The following is an 18,362-nucleotide window of genomic DNA, read 5'->3' as shown; positions in this document are numbered from 1 at the left end:
CTGTTTGGTTGTGGAATTGTCTCCTTAGCACAGGGATGAAAACTTCAGTGGTTGAGACATTTAAAAGACGGGTGAATAAAGCAGTTGAGAATTGCTATTGGAAAACATGTAAAGTCACGCACACTTTGCAATTAACCTGTTTCTTTTGTCTCTTCTAGTCAGGAACATGCCCGGTGTGTCGTCATGTGCTTGCACCTGTACTCCCTGAAGCAGCAGCTGCTGCTACTTCCTTTCTCTCTGATCATGATTCCCCTCCAGTCCACAGTGCTGCAGGAACACAATAAAAGTAACCTCTGGTATGAGATGTTGCCCCAGCAAACTAAAAATGTAAATTTCTTCTGTTTTAATTACAATGTGAAAACAATTATATATAAAATATATTATATATAAAGGCTATATATAGTATATATTTTAGTTTAGAAAGAGAATGTAAGACTTTCTAAACTGTTTAGATTTACAATAATAGCTAAAATTTTCAAACTGAAAGTTAGAAAAATTTGCATCAGTTTTCTGCTGTAGAACATCTTGCTGTTAACCGTAATATCTAAAGCTTGTATTACGTTAAATTTGTCAAAAGAATGATCATTAATGTGGCACTTTATGTGTTCAAGTTCTTGCAACTGCAGTGCAGTTGGATCTTATTAAAGTTATGCTTATAAACTGTTTTACATAATATAACTGAACAATGTGTTTTTTGTTTTTTTGTTTTTGTCAAAGATAGTTGCACCAAGTGACTTTGTAATTGATCTCTCATATTTGCATCAAATGTGAAGACGTTCTGTGATCACAGCCTTAGTAAAATTTGGTTTCACTGGAAATAAACTGCATAATAGTACACTTTTTTTATCTTATGACTTTTTCCATAATATTCTTTTTCCCATATATGTGAACTATTGCTTATCTGTTATGGATACCACAATGTGGAGATTTTAGAAATATTTGCACTAGTCTTGAGCATATGATCTGGCTTTTAAATAAATAAATAAATAGGTGGGGTATGAAACTTAATGCTGGGATTTTCAAAGGAGTCTAAAGAGTTAAGTCAATGGGAGTCAGATGCCTAATTCCTTTAATCTCTTTTGCAAATCCCATGCTAAATATTTCAGTCTTGAGTTTTAGGGGGCTGGGGTGATGTTTGCTCACTTTGTGCAAACATGTTCAAAATAGTTTCTTGTGTCTGGGAATCTTTGTCTGAAAACTGGAGTGAGGACTCTTAAGACTGAATTGAGAAAAACCAGGTATACTGTAGTAACCACAGAGGCAAAGGATGGAATATAGCAATGGAATAAGCTGTTCAGTGAGATAATTATGACAGAGTCATTACTGGTAGTATAAAGATATGGTTAGACTTCCAGTATTTCTGCTGGCTGCAATCAATTGCACTAGATGTTATATTCACAAGCAAAAGCAAACCAAGAAACTGAAAGGACTGTAAGAAACGTCTCAGACTGTACTATATTTCCTCAATAACCCTTCATCTTCTTCTTTTTGCATTCATAGAAAGCAAAGCGGACATGGCAGGAATGTTGGGCTCAAGGAATTGTACGTTCCCTCTAACAACCAACTCTCAAAAACTTCCATGGGTATGGGTTAGATACATGTTTCTTACAACGTGATTCCATGGGAGCAATATATCTGGCGTCCAGTTCAGCTCCCACTAAAATCAGTGGCAGTTTTTTCCATTTACTTTAATGGAACTGGGCTGGGTCCTTGGAGAAGAGTTACTCTTGGAAAATAACTGCTTTTTCATACAAATTCTGGTCTCATTCTTCAGCTACTCAGAAATATTCCTGATTATGGCCTCCAATACAGTAAAAATGTGATCATCTTACAAACATTAACATATTTTCACAACACCACTCTGAGGCAAAGTATTATTCTCATTTTTCAGGAGAACAGTGAAATAAGGTGACTTGTCCAAAGGTCATACATGAAATATGAAAGATTACTTTTTAAAATCTGTATTTGTAGGTCTTCCTTGTATACCTTTCAAAATCCTGGTCCTTAATTGAGGGATAACACACAAAATCTCTCTCTAACTAGTGGTTGAATCAATAAATACTAGATCATAATAAAAGATTACCAGTTGAATTATATCTGACACAAAAAAGAGGAAGAGTCAAATGATGAACTGTTCTCCAAATGTTATAGCTATTGTTTTGGTCATTATGGAAGCAGTACCCTATGGACATGCAAGTTTCCGCTTTGAATATAAAAATATATCTGGCCAAAATAGCTCCTGTATGGGTGTAAGTGCTCTGAAAAGCACTATATTCTGTCCGTAATCAGTTCAAAGAGACTTTTGTAGGCTATAACTTTGTTCCCAGAGAATAGTCCACTCATCATCTTATAAAGGAACTCTGATCAATCACCAGACGAAATACTTCTATTCTTCCCTGTTACATAAAACAAAACTTTCAAGCTCTTACTTATTTACCCATGTAGACAGATTAACGTGACAAGTTACGCTCATTTATTTAAAAGTACTTATTCTTGGTCTTCTGTGCGTACAGCAATATATTGCAGAGTCTCCTTAAAAAAAGACCACAAAAATGCAGCACCAAAACAAACTACCCCATTTTGAATGTTTTTGTTGTTAATACAATATTCATTCTCCAAAAGCAGTTAAATATATGATATAAACTGACTGCACTTAATATTATAATAAAACACCTCTAGTTCCAAAATTAGAATGCAGATTTTTGTTAGTGAAAAATATAGTATTACTCACTTTGCTTTCCCCTCCTCCCTTTCTCCTTCTTCCTCCCCTTCCCACTCCTCCCCCATATACGTTGAAAGAAAGAGACTTTGGTTGGAAAAGACAGCCGAAGAAAGTAAGTTCTCTATTTGTGAACAAAGTAGATCTGGCTGGAATAGTGGAAGCTTTCTGGGATAGCCATTATTAAATGAAAGAAACCTCCTCAAGGGGCAAGAGGGTAGTTCAATCCAGTTTTCATGTCTATTCAGACTCCTCTCTGCTGGGAACTTCAGTGAGACCACCAATTTGTTTAATGTGTCCTTCTTTTTAAAAAGAAATTTAATTTTGCCGTTGCTTAAACTCCTGAAAGATGCTTTTAGATTGAGATTTCTGTTTACTACACAGGTTCGTTATATGTGCCAAGACAGCCTTTTGAGAAATATGTATGTTGTCAATAAATCACTTGGAGTATTTTTATCCTGAAGAAATTACATTCCAGGTATCACAGTTGAAATGGCAGCCATTGAGAAAGTGGCACTGTGCTCTTTAGAATTTTTAATTTAATTTTTAGAAATTTTAGCACGCACACACAATTCTGCAATATTAATATCTCATAACTGCCAAAACAGGTTGTCCAAGCCCAGCCAATCTACCTAAACATCAAGATACCAAAATTCAAAACTGAAGTTTCAGGTAGAAAAACAAAATAATGAAAACCATTGATTTGGGTAACTGCTTCTGTCTAATACATATGAGGGATAGTTAGGTTCATATCTCAGTTTATCAAGCTCTGAGAAAACTATATGATAACGATTGTTACCCAGACCAATAGGTTGTTTGTTATTTTGTTTTACCCTATTTGATGCCCTCCAGAGGAAACTCAGTTTTTCTCTTAAATGATTTCATGCCATATTCATGGCAACTTTTTGATCCTTTTTATTAATTCTCATATGTACTTAATAGGTTAAATCAGTTATTGTACATATATTTCTGTCCAGGCCAGTCTCCTTTCAAGCCAAATAAACTATTTACATAAAAAATTGTTTTAACAGGAATTTTAGTGTAGCACTGCTAAAAACTTTATATTGTATTACACTTCAAGCTATTGCATGGCATTGCTGTCATTGAAGGGTCATGGTCATTGAAGGTTTTTTAAAATATTTTCTACATGGAGGCAAACTCTAACAACATGAGTTTACATGGTGTGGTTAGATGTTGATAGATGTTTAGCTGCTTGTGTGTGTTCCTCCTGTGTGCTGCCCCAGCCCTGCGCAGACAGCTTGCATGGCAGACCTTGAGTGAACTGCCCAGTGACTACAAGATCCATTGAGGGACGAAGGCACCCAGCCAGGTTTATTGTCGACGAAGTACGGTACTAGTATCCCGCAGACTCTACTGGACCACTAATACATGTATGCCCGTAACAATGGACCAGCTCAGTGAATGGCGGGAATTTCCGTTCTTCCCTAGGCCAGACAAAGATACTCTCTCTGAAATGCATCTTTTATATCCCTATACAAACAAGTTAGTACTGTCCATCTGACATAGTTACTGCCCCCTGACATGGCTAGTTATTACCCATCACATTATACACATTGGTTTCTATTACGTACTGTTATCCTGACCTTATCTTTTGGGAGGGGTCAGCGTGTTCCTGTTATCCCTGGGGAACGTTTTTTCACCATCCTTGATATTGGGATGTTCTGGTACCACTTGATATCAGGATGTGTTTGTGTGAGTACTAGCACTTCTTAGGAATGTGTATTTTTGTAATATTAGCCCTTTTCTTGCCAGATTCTGAGAGTAGGTTCTGCCTCAGACCAGGCCTCTAATACAAGGGCTTGTGTTTCAGGCTGTTTTCCTACTACACTGGGAATAGTTTTGTGCAAAGAGATCATATTTCTACTTTTGGGTCCAGCTCCCTAGTGCGATACAGGATGGAGCTTCTCTACCTATCAAATTTCGTTAGCCCTTTGAGGCGCTGGTGAGTCAACCTCATTCTAAGACCAACTGTCAATATCTCTGTGCCCTCTCGAAGACTCTCATCCAGTTCTATACTGACTGTGCTTGGCTAGGGAGTTCCCTGTTTGATCTGCAGTAATGTACGCTTATTTCTTCAGTTTCTTGATCTCTTTGATTTTTTTCTATCCAGCCTCAAGTGGCTTCTCTGTGGTATTGGTTGTCTTTGGTTTTCGTTGTGGACCTGCCATTGTCTTTCAGCTGGTGGTACCCCTTTGAGACTGTCATAAATATAAAGGGAAGGGTAAACACCTTTAAAATCTCTCTTGGCCAGAGGAAAAACCCTTTCACCTGTAAAGGGTTAAGAAGCTAGGATAGCCTCGCTGGCACCTGACCAAAATGACCAATAAGGAGACAAGATACTTTGAAAAGCTGGGGGGAGGGAGAGACAAAGCCTCTCTCTCCGTCTGTGTGATGCTTTTGCCGGGGACAGAACAGGAATGGAATCTTAGAACTTAGTAAGTAATCTAGCTAGATTTGCGTTAGATTCTGATTTCTTTAAATGGCTGAGAAAATAAGCTGTGCTGAATGGAATGTAGATTCCTATTTTTGTGTCTTTTTGTAACTTAAGGTTTTGCCTCGAGGGATTCTCTATGTTTTGAATCTGATTACCCTGTAAGGTATTTACCATCCTGATTTTACAGAGGTGATTCTTTTTACTTTTTCTTCTTTTAAGAATCTGAATGCTTTTTCATTGTTCTTAAGATCCAAGGGTTTGGGTCTGTGTTCACCTATGCAAATTGGTGAGGATTTTTATCAAACCTTCCCCAAGAAAGGGGGTGTAAGGGTTGGGAGGATTTTGGGGGGAAAGACGTTTCCAAACAGGCTCTTTCCCAATTATATACCTGTTAGACGTTTGGTGGTGGCAGTGATAAAGTCCAAGGGCAAAAGGTAAAATAGTTTGTACCTTGGGGAAGTTTTAACCTAAGCTGGTAAGAATAAGTTTAGGGGTATCTTTCATGCAGGTCCCCACATCTGTACCGTAGAGTTCAGAGGAAGGAACCTTGACAGAGACAACGAGAGTTTTTCAGCTGCCCCAGTTCACTGTTGACTATTGTGGCCCACTCTGGGTCACTCACTTCATCATTTCCTTTATGTGTCCTTTGGTGCTTGATGCATCAGGAGCTTCCATTCTTTATTGGTAGCATCACCTTCTTACCATGTTATGCTTCTGTGGGTACAACACTTGCCCTAAAACTTCATATACCCCATCTAAATTTACTGGACTTGGCTCCTTGGTGTATGGTATTGATGCACAGTTCCCTCTCACAATACAAAGTCTATGCACAAGTGTTGTTGGTGCAGAATTCTAACTACACATTCATTCTAGGCTTGAAATAGTTGATCAGGAAACTGATGCATGCACTGCTCAGAGTCTGACTTTGTTCACTCAAGACTGTACAGGAAGTAACTAGTTGTATATAATTCAAATAAATATTTTTCTTGTCTGCATTCTTATAAAAGCACTTAGTATGGAAGTTCAGTGTATAACACCTTATTTCTAGTCTTCTCTCGGTATTACAGAACACAGGGACCAATTCTGTGCAGTAAACCCATTCTAAATATTTTATCTTCTGTCTTTAATTTGTTGCATGTTTGAGTTGCATAAGGTGGATACTTACATCTTGTAAACAGAGCTCTTTAGCTTCCAGGAGTCTGTATGCAGCACTACTTTTATACAGAATGGTTATATTACTCACTTACTGGATCTGTAATTGTTCTCTGAAGATATTTTCTTGCATCCGTCAACACCTGTTCCATTCAGTTTGCATCAAGAGTTGCCATGTTACCTTGAGCCTGCAGTGGGGATATACAGCAACCTAATTTTTACAAAAACTCTCACAAAACTAGCAAGGTACTGTGTGATTACGGTAGCCTAGAATTCAGTATTTTATCTTAATGGACAGTGCTGTCACCAGTTTTTAAAAGCTGTTGTGCATGTATTTCTTTTTGTAGAACAAAAGAAGGGGGGCAAGTTAAATATGGGTGGACCCTGTAAAGGGTGTTTGAAGTAAGAAAAGTGAATGATGAAGCTTTTTAAGAAAGAGGGGAAATGAAATGAACTGTTAAAGGATGCAACTGGAACTATTAACTCTGTTTGGGTTGGTATCATCCGACTGTATTGAAACACACTTTCAACCTTAATTCTTCTTTACATGTTTGTTTGGGAATTACTACAATGTGTAATTTCAATTGCCTGAAAATGTTTGGTTGGTTGTTGTGTTATTTCTTTGCCTTAAGGAAACTATTGGGCCTGGTATGTTTACATGTGTGAACTTTTTTATATATTATCACACACTAATGGATAGTTGATATGGGAAAGTTCCAGAATAGACTTCTTATCTGAAGAGTGTATTTATTTCTCACTCAGGATAAGAATAATCCAGTTTAACAAGATTTTATTCTAACCTTTCTGAAGAGACAGAATGCACAAATAATTGGCTTGTTTATTAACTGAATATATGGAAATATGAATGGACAGATGCTTTCAGCATTTTGTAAATAAAAAAATAAAGGAATTACGGTTTGCTTGATAGAAAATCAACAACTGAAAACAGTTCTAGAACCTATGGATAGTTTCATAATAGGTAGGATCACAGTAATCAAAGATTGAAAAGACTTGACTGAAATGGAATGAATTACATATTATTTATACTACCTCCTATCTTAGCTAAAAGAGAAGGAAGAAACCAAAAAGGCCAAAATGAAGAGCTTTTCTCTTTGATTGCATGGTTGTTCCTGCACCTTGGAGCTACCTGTATGACTCCTTTCTTGTGGATTCAGTTTTAATGAGATTATGCAGAGTATTGAGGATCTCCACAAGGTGCACCTCCTCGAAATCAAGACTGTGGATGTCTTTCTAAAAAATACACTGTAACTCAACCAGAAGAATACAGAAATTAGTGGGTGGGGTTCTGTGGCCTCTGTTATCAAGATCATAACGATCTCCCTCTGGCCTTAATAAGTATGAAACTATATCAGAGATTAGGAGCAATGAGTGAAATGTTCAAAAGTCCCTAGTTCACACTGAAAGTCAATGTGACTTGAGTTCATCCCTCACTTAAATGCTTTTGAAAATCCCATCCAAACTAATTGAAACAAAAATTGGTCCCCATTTTGACCTGGTTCTTCTTCTGAACCATACCCACATTTTTAGAGGTCACATTTTGATGGATTTAAAATTATTACTTTTTACATTTCATTTTACTTTGATTTATTTAAAACAGATAATAGAAGTACCCATTCCAAGATGTGATTGCTTTTTACAAAAAATAAAATTCACAACAGTAAAAAGTAAGTAAATTAAACTATTTAAATACACTTCCAGCGCCTCTCTTATACCCTGCCCCCCACCAAATCATAAGAGGAACCAGCTCCAAAATCAAATTAACTAGAGCAAAATGTAAACAATCAGAGGTTTTGTAGCTATGACGGGGACTGTTGCTATTGAAGGAAAAGGCTGTGAGCAGACTGATGTGGGAGGGTGTAATATGCAAATCTACCAAAGTAACCAGGCATGCTTGCTCACTAAATGACTTTTTTTTTTGACATCTCGAAGCCTCTTCCTTTCAGGGTTGCTGCTTTATTGATTGTCTTGTCTGCTAAATATACCTTTATGAGTGTAGCATCTGTAATTGGAATTTGCAATGTACTTTATACTGCATGCAAAGACTTCCTTTTTCACAACTATATTATAGGCCATGATCCTTCTAACATGCAAATGCTTACGTTTAAAGTGCTTAATTTTAAAGTTAAGAATACGTATAAGTGTTTGGAGGATCAGAGTCATAATGTATGATCCAAAGTGCATGCCTGCACTCCAAAATTTCTAACTTAAAGAAACAAGAAATTTTCTCTTTCTGTCATCTGTCCTTGTCTGATTATAAGATATTCTTTAGTCTTGCAGCAATATTATTGCTTCCTTTGTGTTGGGGGAAAGGTTGCCTGTTAACTATTCAATGCAGACACAACTGTCTCACAAAAACTATTTCAGATTATGTTCATTAGTTTAAAAAACAAACAGTATTTAACAAATCAGGTGACAACATACTAGACACTGATAAGAGAGTGGAATATTTGTGCCTGTTGGACTTTCTGGAAAGAACCGTAAAAGTTCTCTCATCATGCCCATTTTTGCAATAACTGACTTTCTGGGAGCTGCCCTAATTTTTTTTAATATTATTTTCTATTAGAAATATGTAAATTATTTTTGGAGGGGTTGTGATCATTTGGATGCACCTCTTCTTTTATAGTGAATGATGGGGATTTTCAAAAAAGCTCAACTCCTACTGACTTTCAGTGAGAATTGCACACCTCTCTCTCCTTTAGGCACTTCTGAAAATCCTGACCAGTATGACACTTTTTACCAGTGCTTTGGGCAACTAAATACAGATCCAGAATTTGACTTGTGTCTTATGCACTTGTTCCATGACACATTATTTTATTGATGGGCCATAGGAAGAACTGCCATCTTTCTCCACAAAAACAAAATTATTCATTTTCTAGTGGATTCGCCTGGCCCACCTCAGCTTGTTTTTTTTTTTATTTTTTATGTGGAAATAATTGTATAATAAAATTTTGAACCCCACTTATAATTTTTGGCTTTATCCAGTCCAGGACATGGTGTCATTTCCTTGTACTGTACTGATAGTGAGCCTCCATCAAAAGTCTGATCCATCTGAAATTATTTGGAAGCCCTCTTTCCACTTCCTTAAGCACTGTTCGGTATAGTATGGTGGGATATTCAGTCCCAATACAATCGTTGGTTGTGTGTATATATCAAACGCAATGATGTGCATTATCTATCAGCGTTGTTTGAATACACCCTGCCAGTTCCTTTCTTGTTCAGCAGGTTTTTATTTCTCCCTTGTTTTACTTCCTGATAATTGATATTCATTTTAAATACCATGCTTGGAGACTTTCACCAGATGGTGAAAGGAATTTCACCAGAGGAATGAGGAATTTCACCAGATGGTATCTGTATTCCTTTCTTTTTCTAGTACAATAAAAACACAGAAAAAGAAATAATATGTATTTGCAAATTTTGTTTTCATGCTGAAACTCCATATTGGAAATTAAGTGATTTTTTTAAAACTATTAGCTTTAAACATTTCAGTAGGTGTATTTTCGAGGTAGAGGTCCTTGGTATCATTACTGTGTAAGAAGCATTGGTTTAATGGTGTCTCATACATTAAAGGCTAAAACATAAGGGGCTAGATTCTCATTTACACTAAAGTCCTGCACAGGGGTGGCAACATAAAACTGCATTAAAGTGGATGTAAAAGTAATTTATGCTGCCACAGCAGTATGAAGGGACCTTTATGTAAATGAGAATCAGGCCCAATGTTTCTTAAACAGCCTTTAAACAAAGGTAAAAATAGAATTGGCGGGCACAGTTTTCAGCTGTTAAACTGAACCATATTTCACCTATTCAGACAGAAGTTTTCCCAAAGGCTTCAAAGAAAGTCAATTACACTTTATTGTAGGAGCAAGGTAATTTTTTAAAAGTTTAAGGTTGGGTACTTTGCACCAGGTTCTTTTATTAAAGAAAACAAAAGATGAAATGTTTAGTATTTTAACAATACCTTGAATAGTCCCTGTTGACTACTTATGCTAAACCAGGGGTTGGCAACCTTTCAGAAGTGGTGTGCCAGGTCTTCATTTATTCACTCTAATTTAAGGTTTCATGGGCCAGTAATACATTTTAACGTTTTTAGAAGGTCTCTTTCTATAAGTCTATACTATATAACTAAACTATTGTTGTATGTAAAGTAAATAAGGTTTTTAAAATGTTTAAGAAGCTTCATTTAAAATTAAATTAAAATGCAGAGCCCCCCGGACCGGTGGCCAGGACCCGGGCAGTGTGAGTGCCACTGAAAATCACCTCACCTGCTGCCTTTGGCATGCATGCCATAGGTTGCCTACCCCTGTGCTAAACAATCTGGTGTTCCATCCTGTATTTATCTGCAACATTAAGTTTCCCAGAGCTTAACAAGAGCTCTGTGTAAGCTCAAAAGCTTCTCTCTCTCACCCAGTAGAAGTTGGCCCAATAAACGATATTACCTCACCTACGTTCTCTCTCTAACACTGATTAAGAACAGCTAGGCACTAGTGGCTGCTTGATAGCCTGAAATAGGAAAACCACATGAGTTTTTTAAAAAGTACAAAAAGGAGTATTTTTGTCTTGTAAATTGAATAACAGTATTCTACTATGACCTGTTAATGTGTAAGATGATTCTGTAAAAGTGGAGTTAAGCTTCACTGCATATGAGCAGAATTCTCATTACAAAAATCTGAAGTTAGGGTGTGTTTTTCTAATGCTTCTTGAAAATTATAGTATAAAGATACTAGCTGCAACAATATTTGCATAGATTTGAAATAAATATATTTACTTATGCCAGTCAATTCCTTATAAAACAAATTCTGTCTAAAATGGACATTTTGATTACATTTGCTAGTTTAGGAAGATGCCACTGTGAGACGTATTGGAAGTAGGTTGCCCCTTCAGATCACCACGGTGGACTGCATTACAGGTGGGCTAGAGCCATTCATGTATTTCTGATTGTACCTGTTTTAGCGAGACAAAGTGGATGAGGTAATATCTTGTACTGAACCACCTTCTGCAGGTGAAAGAGACAAGCTTTCGAGCTTCTGTTTTGTTATTTTACAAACTTGAAGCACAAAATTAGCTCAGGAAAGGGAGTTGGGAATGTTTGCTGATTAAATCATAAAAATGGGACCTAGTCATTCAAATGAAGTAATGTAATGTTAACCTGGGGAGACTCTCCTCTGGGTTTTAAATAACTAGTTAAAAATGCACCAGTCCTTAGCTTGAAAGCTTTGAGAGAGGCTCTGCAGCAGAGAAGTACAAATGGATGGGAATGAGAGGAGCCATTTCAGTGAACGATGGTTAAAGAGGTGAGTTCTGTACAGTGCAAAGCACTATTCTGTTTTGTAAATCTACTTTTATAATCAGTAGTAACAATGTAAATTTATAAACCAAATTATTTTTTAAAATGCAAAGTCATTGAGATGTGTATGATTAACCAAAGCAACCACATGAACTTGTTATTTCTGACTCTTTGTCTCAGGTTTCACTTTGTCATCACACGTTTTGTGTTTTGTCAAAATTTAGGCCCACACTTGCACAGGAGCATAACTTTACTCCTGTGAGTAAAGCTCACTTGAGTGGAACTACTTGCAATACCTGAAGTTAATTCGTCTGGAAAGTACAAAAATAATAATCAGAACTACTGAGGGTCAGATTTAACCCAACATGTGTTCAGTTTAGTCATTACGCAGGTTTTACAATGCTTACAGTGAGATAGGTGGACTTTTTTTTGGGGGGGGGGGGAGTTAAATGTGGGAAAGGGAACATGGAATAAGAGACATCAAAAGAAGGTGCATTTACTAAAGGTAAGATCCTAAATTGAGGGGGCTCAGAGACTCCCCTTCTATAAATCTTTTGGAAAAATAGATCTCTCTCAACATTTTGATGCCAAAAGAAATGTCAACACTCTGTCTCTATTTCTCTATTTTCACTTTGATGTTTGTTTTTCATAGCTTAGGTCAGATTATTTTCTCACTCTTGCATCTTCCCAATGTGTAATTCTGCCATACTGCATGTAACATGTCCTATCTGTTATTACCTGGGGCAGTGTTTCTAGAAAGATGAACGTTTGCCTCTTTACTTTGACTTCTGTTTTCTTCCTGGAATTTTCTGGTTCCTCCTGTCTTTTCCTTTTCTCTGTTTTTTGATTTTTAGTCTTCCCTTCTGTCTTCCCCCGCAATCACTTGCTTCCATTTGTACAAATGAGAGTCCCATTTGTACATACATAAAATATGCATATTCCAACTCGCCACCTAGGAAACCCTCTTGTGTGTAAACCATGTGCTGATAGGGAACTGGATTTTATGCGGGCAATTTCTCTACTTTCTGTGCTAACCTAAATCACTATTTTAAAATTTGGCCCTTAAATTGATTTTAATTCATGACACACAATTAAAAGCTAATTGTGTCAATCTCAGCTCTGTGAGAGACAGGAAAAGGCTCAACCATAACAGCAAGTATAAAAAATTTGAGAAATTCCTTACAGAAAGATCAGAACTTAAACAATGAATTTCTTACTGAATTGAGTAACTTGGGATAATGGTGAGTGGCCAAACTTCTAAAACAGTAATTGCCTGAGCAGAGGAATAATTCAAATAGCAAATGAACATTCAATAATATTTACCTACAGACAAATGTATATACTCAAATTTATATGGCAAAACCAGCATTGAAATAATAGGCTGCTAGTGTGTTGTTTTTTCCTTTGTTGTGTAAGAGAATAGGAAAACATTTATTACTGTTTACATTTCAATGTTGGATCAATTGGCATGTCTAGGCAAAAGAATGAAGCACCAATGAATATTAAAAATATTTTCTATTGCTTTACAGAAGACATACTGGTGAATTACAGGATTTGAGGTGTTAGGAGATGAAATATAAAAGGCATAATATTATCTGTATAGTCATTATATTCATGAGAAACTGTCATTTTGCATGAAGGTGCAGAAAGTTACTACTTTCCCACCCATATACCAGTGGGTGAAGACATTTCTTAGTATTCAAAGGCAGCTTGCAGATGTTTCATCTTGACAGCTGGCAAACGTTTATTATCAGAAAAGTCAATTAACAGTAATCGGGTTTCTAAATAATTATAGTTTTTGTCCTTTGTTTTGGGTTGCTGTTTGCTTTTCTTGCCCAGTGAATGCCACTCACCCTCTGTATTTTTAAGCTGTCACCTACGATGGTAAGTGTAAGGATCAGACTGTCTAGATTTAGTGCCAGTCTTCCCCTTCCATGAGAGTTTGTCTAGAATAGGATTAAGAAGCTTTTTTTATCTAACATGTTCTAAAACTGGAGTCTAAACACAGCAAATTTAGTAATGTTTAGCTGGGTGAGTTGAACCCTAGAAAAGAGCTTGTGTAACTAGATTTGTGTGGGCAGTCCTCTAGCTAAAGGAGAGCCTAGGCTTCAGCTCAGTTTAACACATGCTAAGTACTACTTGGCTTATCTACACTGTGATTTTCATTAGACCATTCTAACTAATGCATACGACAAAACATTTTTACTCTAGTCTAGACCTACCCAAACTGATAGAAGGTGCCAGAATAAGGAGTGGAACAACCTAACTCATCAATGGGACACTGGACAATATTTCCAGAAGCAGACAGTGGAGCCCGGTAGGCTGTGATGACTACTAGGTTGGCAGAGCTCAGCCTTTACAGATTTTCAACACTCACCAGAAATCCTTCTGAATACTCTAACATGTGAAAATAGCACCTGCCCAGATTTAAATGTCTGAATAATATTTGTGACTCCACAAATAACTTGCCCTTTAAGCAAGATTTTCATTTATGCACTGCAATACAGTACAATTCCTAATTTTTGTTTTAAAGCCTTGAAGATGTTATAAATTTTAGGAGGGTTTATGTGATTGGGAAGAAAGTGCTTTTGAGGTTCAACAAGTTTATTGAAAAATAGCAAGCTGATATTACAGCAGGTAAAAAGAAGGGCTAATTTTGTTAAAGTATTATTTTCAGTGAGAAGTGACCTAATGCAAATTTGAGCTAACATTAGATAGTCCTTAACAAAACTGATTTGTTCATGTACATTTTGTATCCACATAGGAACCGAGCTTTGGTAAGGATCTAATGCTCCAAAATTCCTGTCACTCTTTTAATGAATCAAATTAGTATTTATTCACAATCCCAAATGCAAAAGGCCATTGCAGTGAGCGATGCAGAACCTCTTCCATCCCAGTGGTCTTGGTGTTGAAATAGAGCACTGGTAGAGTCAAAAAGATGCAGAGCCTTTGTCTTTATCTTTAAATTAGTAAGCCTTTTGTTTTTTTCTTAGACTTAATGACTAATTTTGTGGAATATCAATAAATGACTTATAATGGGATTGCTTGCTGGATAACATTGTGAAAGTTGAGTTTAAATCTTAAAATAAAATTAATTGCAAAGAGGCTTATGGGCTTGCAAGCATTTCCGTTTTTATCTGTACAACTTAAGGGTATCGCTAGACTGTATACTTCTTACAGTGGCGTGTAGAGTATATATGCCACCTGTCGCCCTAGCACAGATATAAAGAGCAGTGTGGATGGTGAGGCACTGATGTTAGGGGGCTTATTCCTTCACCCACTTACTTCCCTGGTCCTTCTCGCATGAATAGAGAGCAACAATACCCAAAGTCCAAAGGTGCAAACAATTCGATATTTATTGGGGTGAACTTCCAGCAAGCATGATTCCAGTTTCCTTCCTTAGTATCCTCCTTCCCAGCTCTGACACCACAGAGCCTTACACCTGTGTCCCTGTTCCCATTCCTACCCTTAGCCAAACATGATTCCAACTTCCTTACTCCCATTTCCCCCTTTAGCAAAACATGATTCCAATTTTCTTACCCCCATTCCCTGTTCCCATCTCCCTCCCCCGCACACACCCACCCCCTCCCACCCACACCCACTCCCACTTCCTCATTGACTACAGATTATATAGTAAAACTTGAGTTCTGCTTAGCTATACCTTAACCAATCATTTTCCTGAAATTTAACTAACCAATCCTAACATATTGTAACATGATTATGTAACCAATTATATCCCACCACCTTAATTAGTTTACACCCAGCAAAATTAATTATACAGCAGACAGGAACAATCACAGAACCAGACAGAGATTATACAGACAAACAATAGCAAAGTGGGAACTATAATGACAAAACAATACAGAAGTGAGGATTTCACATCCCAGCTATTGATAAGTGAGTTCTTGCCAGACCAGGATGCTATCAAACTAAGTTTCCTTTTACATTTTCTAGGCACTTCCCTTTCTCTGGAGGTGATAGGAATACAATTCTGTCCTGATAGTGCCTAACAGCCCAATAGCACCTTATTTCAATGTGACTAGTTTGGAATGTGAGGATGTGACTGTTCGCTTCCTAGCTTATGGCTGCCTCTGCTGCTTAGCCAAAGGCCTTAGCCTAAGAACAGGGCCTCAGACTGTCACAGTAAGAGAAGGCCCTTACACCAGCAGACAGTGATTTTGATTCTTTCTTTTATACCTCTAGAACTAGCCAAGTGATAAGAATACACCTAAATTCTTAAAGTACAAGCCTTTGCAGACAGGCCTGAATATCTTTATCCTAACAACTGATTTGGCGAGTAAAGATACAACAGAACCTCAGAGTATGTACCCTAAAGAGTTCTTTATGTGCCAGTGACATTCTGCATTGGTGATGTCTAGACCGGTGATCTGCTAGGCCTCTGTAATCCTTGACTCTGGGTGCCAGCCTTACCCTGCACTGCTGTGAGAACCCCCACTCCCAGGCTGTTCGCGCACAACCTCTGGCATGTAAGCTGCTCCTAGCTACTTGCAAGTGAATGACACTGGCTAGTATCTCCGGTCCCAGAAGCAACCCTAGGAACCTCCATCTTGCAGTGCCCAGTTATGCTCACTGGACACTGCAAGCTTATATAAATTCATCAATTTAACAAAGGAATTTATATGTACCAGGCTTGTTCTCCCAAGGGGAGTTTCTGAAACACTGCAAACCAAATGCACTGCTTCAGGTAGAATAAACAAACAGATATATTAACTATAAAGGTAGATTTAAGTGAGTATAAGTCAAAGCATAACAAGTCAGATTTGGTCAAATGAAATAAAAGCAAAACACATTCTAAACTGATCTTAACACTTTCAATATCCTTATAAACTTAGATGCCTTTCACCACAGGCTGGCTCTTCAGCCAGGCTCTCCCCTTTGATCAGTGGTTCAGTCGCTTGGTGGTGGTGGTGGTGTCTGTAGATGTAGGTGGAAGAGAGAGAGCATGGTAAAATGTCTTTCCCTTTTATCATGTCCTTTCTTCCCTCCTGGCTTTGCTTCCTCTCTCTTGTCGTCCTTCCTCCCCCCCCTCCCCCCCCCCCCGAGTCAGGTGAGCATTACCTCATCGCAGTCCCAAACTGCCCAAAGGAAGGGGGTGACTCCCGAGGGTCTAACAGCTTCTTTTGTTGCTTGGCAAAACCAGTGTCCATTGTTCTTGTGAGGCTGGGCTGGGGTTGTCCCATCCATGCCCTGATGAGGTGTGAACTGCCTCTCTGTTCTTGGAGAGTTTTTGCATGGGCTTGCTTTAAGCCATGAGGATACATTTTCAGCCTCATAACTATATACATGAAATTATAACCTGTAACAATTATGATAACATCACTATAACAACCATACTCAGTGCATTATAAGCCTTCTGACGACACCCAATATGACAAACTTTGCATTGGATACCACACAATCATTTTATAAAGATGAACATGGGGTGTAGGGTGTTCCCCCGAGGTACAGCGTGTCACAGTGCCCAAGCAGTGCCCTCCTCACCACCACCACCACCATCTACATTGCTATTTTTAGCAGAGTAGTGACTCCCTGCTGCCAGAGCCTTTTCCCACTGAAAGGAAAGGCTCTGGCAGTTGAGGAAAAGCCCTGGTATCTCCCTGCTATAAAGGCCTTTCCCTGCTGCAGGGATCTGCTACAGTCTTTCCCTGCTGCAGGAAAAGACTCCAGCAACGGGAAAAGGCTCTGGCAGGGGGAGGCAGCACAGATAGAGTCCAGTAACTCTGCTGATGAAGCCTTTCCCCGCTGCCTCCCACCTGCCAGAGCCTTCCATTGTCCTGTGGCAGTGTGGACGCAGCCTGCTTTTCACTGTGGAATATAACTACACATTCCATACATGCCACTGCCAGTAGTGTACAGTGCAGACATACCTTGAGGGAATGAGACAAGTGTTTGTCTACCACTGTTAACCTAAACTCAAAATACTTTGTCATATTTTCCAAAGGTGACAAGTACATTTCAGATTGAGAGTCTAGTTATAATGAAAACAAATCACTAACTTGTCACTGTGGTGAGAGCATGAAACTCCATCACTGGTTAGAAAGGATTATGATCCATTAGTTACATCTATTCCAACTGTATTGTAATTAATTAGTTGCTTCTCAGCCAGAGGAGCAGGACTAAGTAAGAGGCATGAGGTGATAGCTTAATGGACACTTGGGCCTCATAAAAAGGGAGAGAGTTCAGACTGAGAAGAGGAACTATAAGGAACAGAGGGGCTCCTGTGAAGAGGCCTTTGCCAGTGTCTGCAGGAGAACAGACACCTAAGGAAGACTCAGTCTGAGGAGCCAGTACTCAGTACTGGAGTAACTGAGAAAGGAGATTGGAGGAGAGGAATGCTGATTTGATGAGACACATTGGACCTTAGTTTGCATTTGATGAAGGGATTTGAACTAGGCACCTTCTGGGACAGAGAACTGAATTGCACACAGAGGCAGATGCTGTGGGGGGGTGCTGGAGACAAAGGCTCCGGTATCATTGTGCCTTACACAATGAGGCATTGTGGTGGTGAATGTGTGCACCATAAGTCACTTATAATAAAGATAAAATTTCAATAATTTATTCCTACATAGTTTACTTTTTGAATATTATATATTAATACGTTTAAACACAAATCTTTTGTTGTCCACCCCTTCATTTTACATATGATTGGTCTTTTAAAATACTGCATTATGTTGACTTTGAAATAAAGTTTCAATATGAAGTTTGTTGAAGAA

The 18,362-nt window shown here is 38.0% G+C and overlaps 1 protein-coding gene across 10 annotated transcripts in view; it reads left to right on the top strand.

Annotated features, from left to right (window-relative positions):
* PJA2 (praja ring finger ubiquitin ligase 2) overlaps positions 1 to 12,012 on the top strand; it is a 117,232-nt gene extending 105,220 nt beyond the window's left edge. For all 10 annotated transcript variants that reach the window (XM_073344665.1, XM_073344662.1, XM_073344661.1 and 7 more), the window contains one exon: positions 159 to 12,012. In XM_073344665.1, coding sequence (XP_073200766.1) covers positions 159 to 284 — 126 coding nt within the window. In that variant the 3' untranslated portion in view covers positions 285 to 12,012. The remainder of the gene's footprint in view (positions 1 to 158) is intronic.
* Positions 12,013 to 18,362: the final 6,350 nt, after the last annotated feature.

Source organism: Lepidochelys kempii, chromosome 5, assembly GCF_965140265.1.
Source record: "Lepidochelys kempii isolate rLepKem1 chromosome 5, rLepKem1.hap2, whole genome shotgun sequence".
NCBI lineage: Eukaryota > Metazoa > Chordata > Testudines > Cheloniidae > Lepidochelys > Lepidochelys kempii.
Note: the sequence above shows the minus strand (reverse complement) of the source record. Positions and strands in the feature narration are given on the sequence as shown.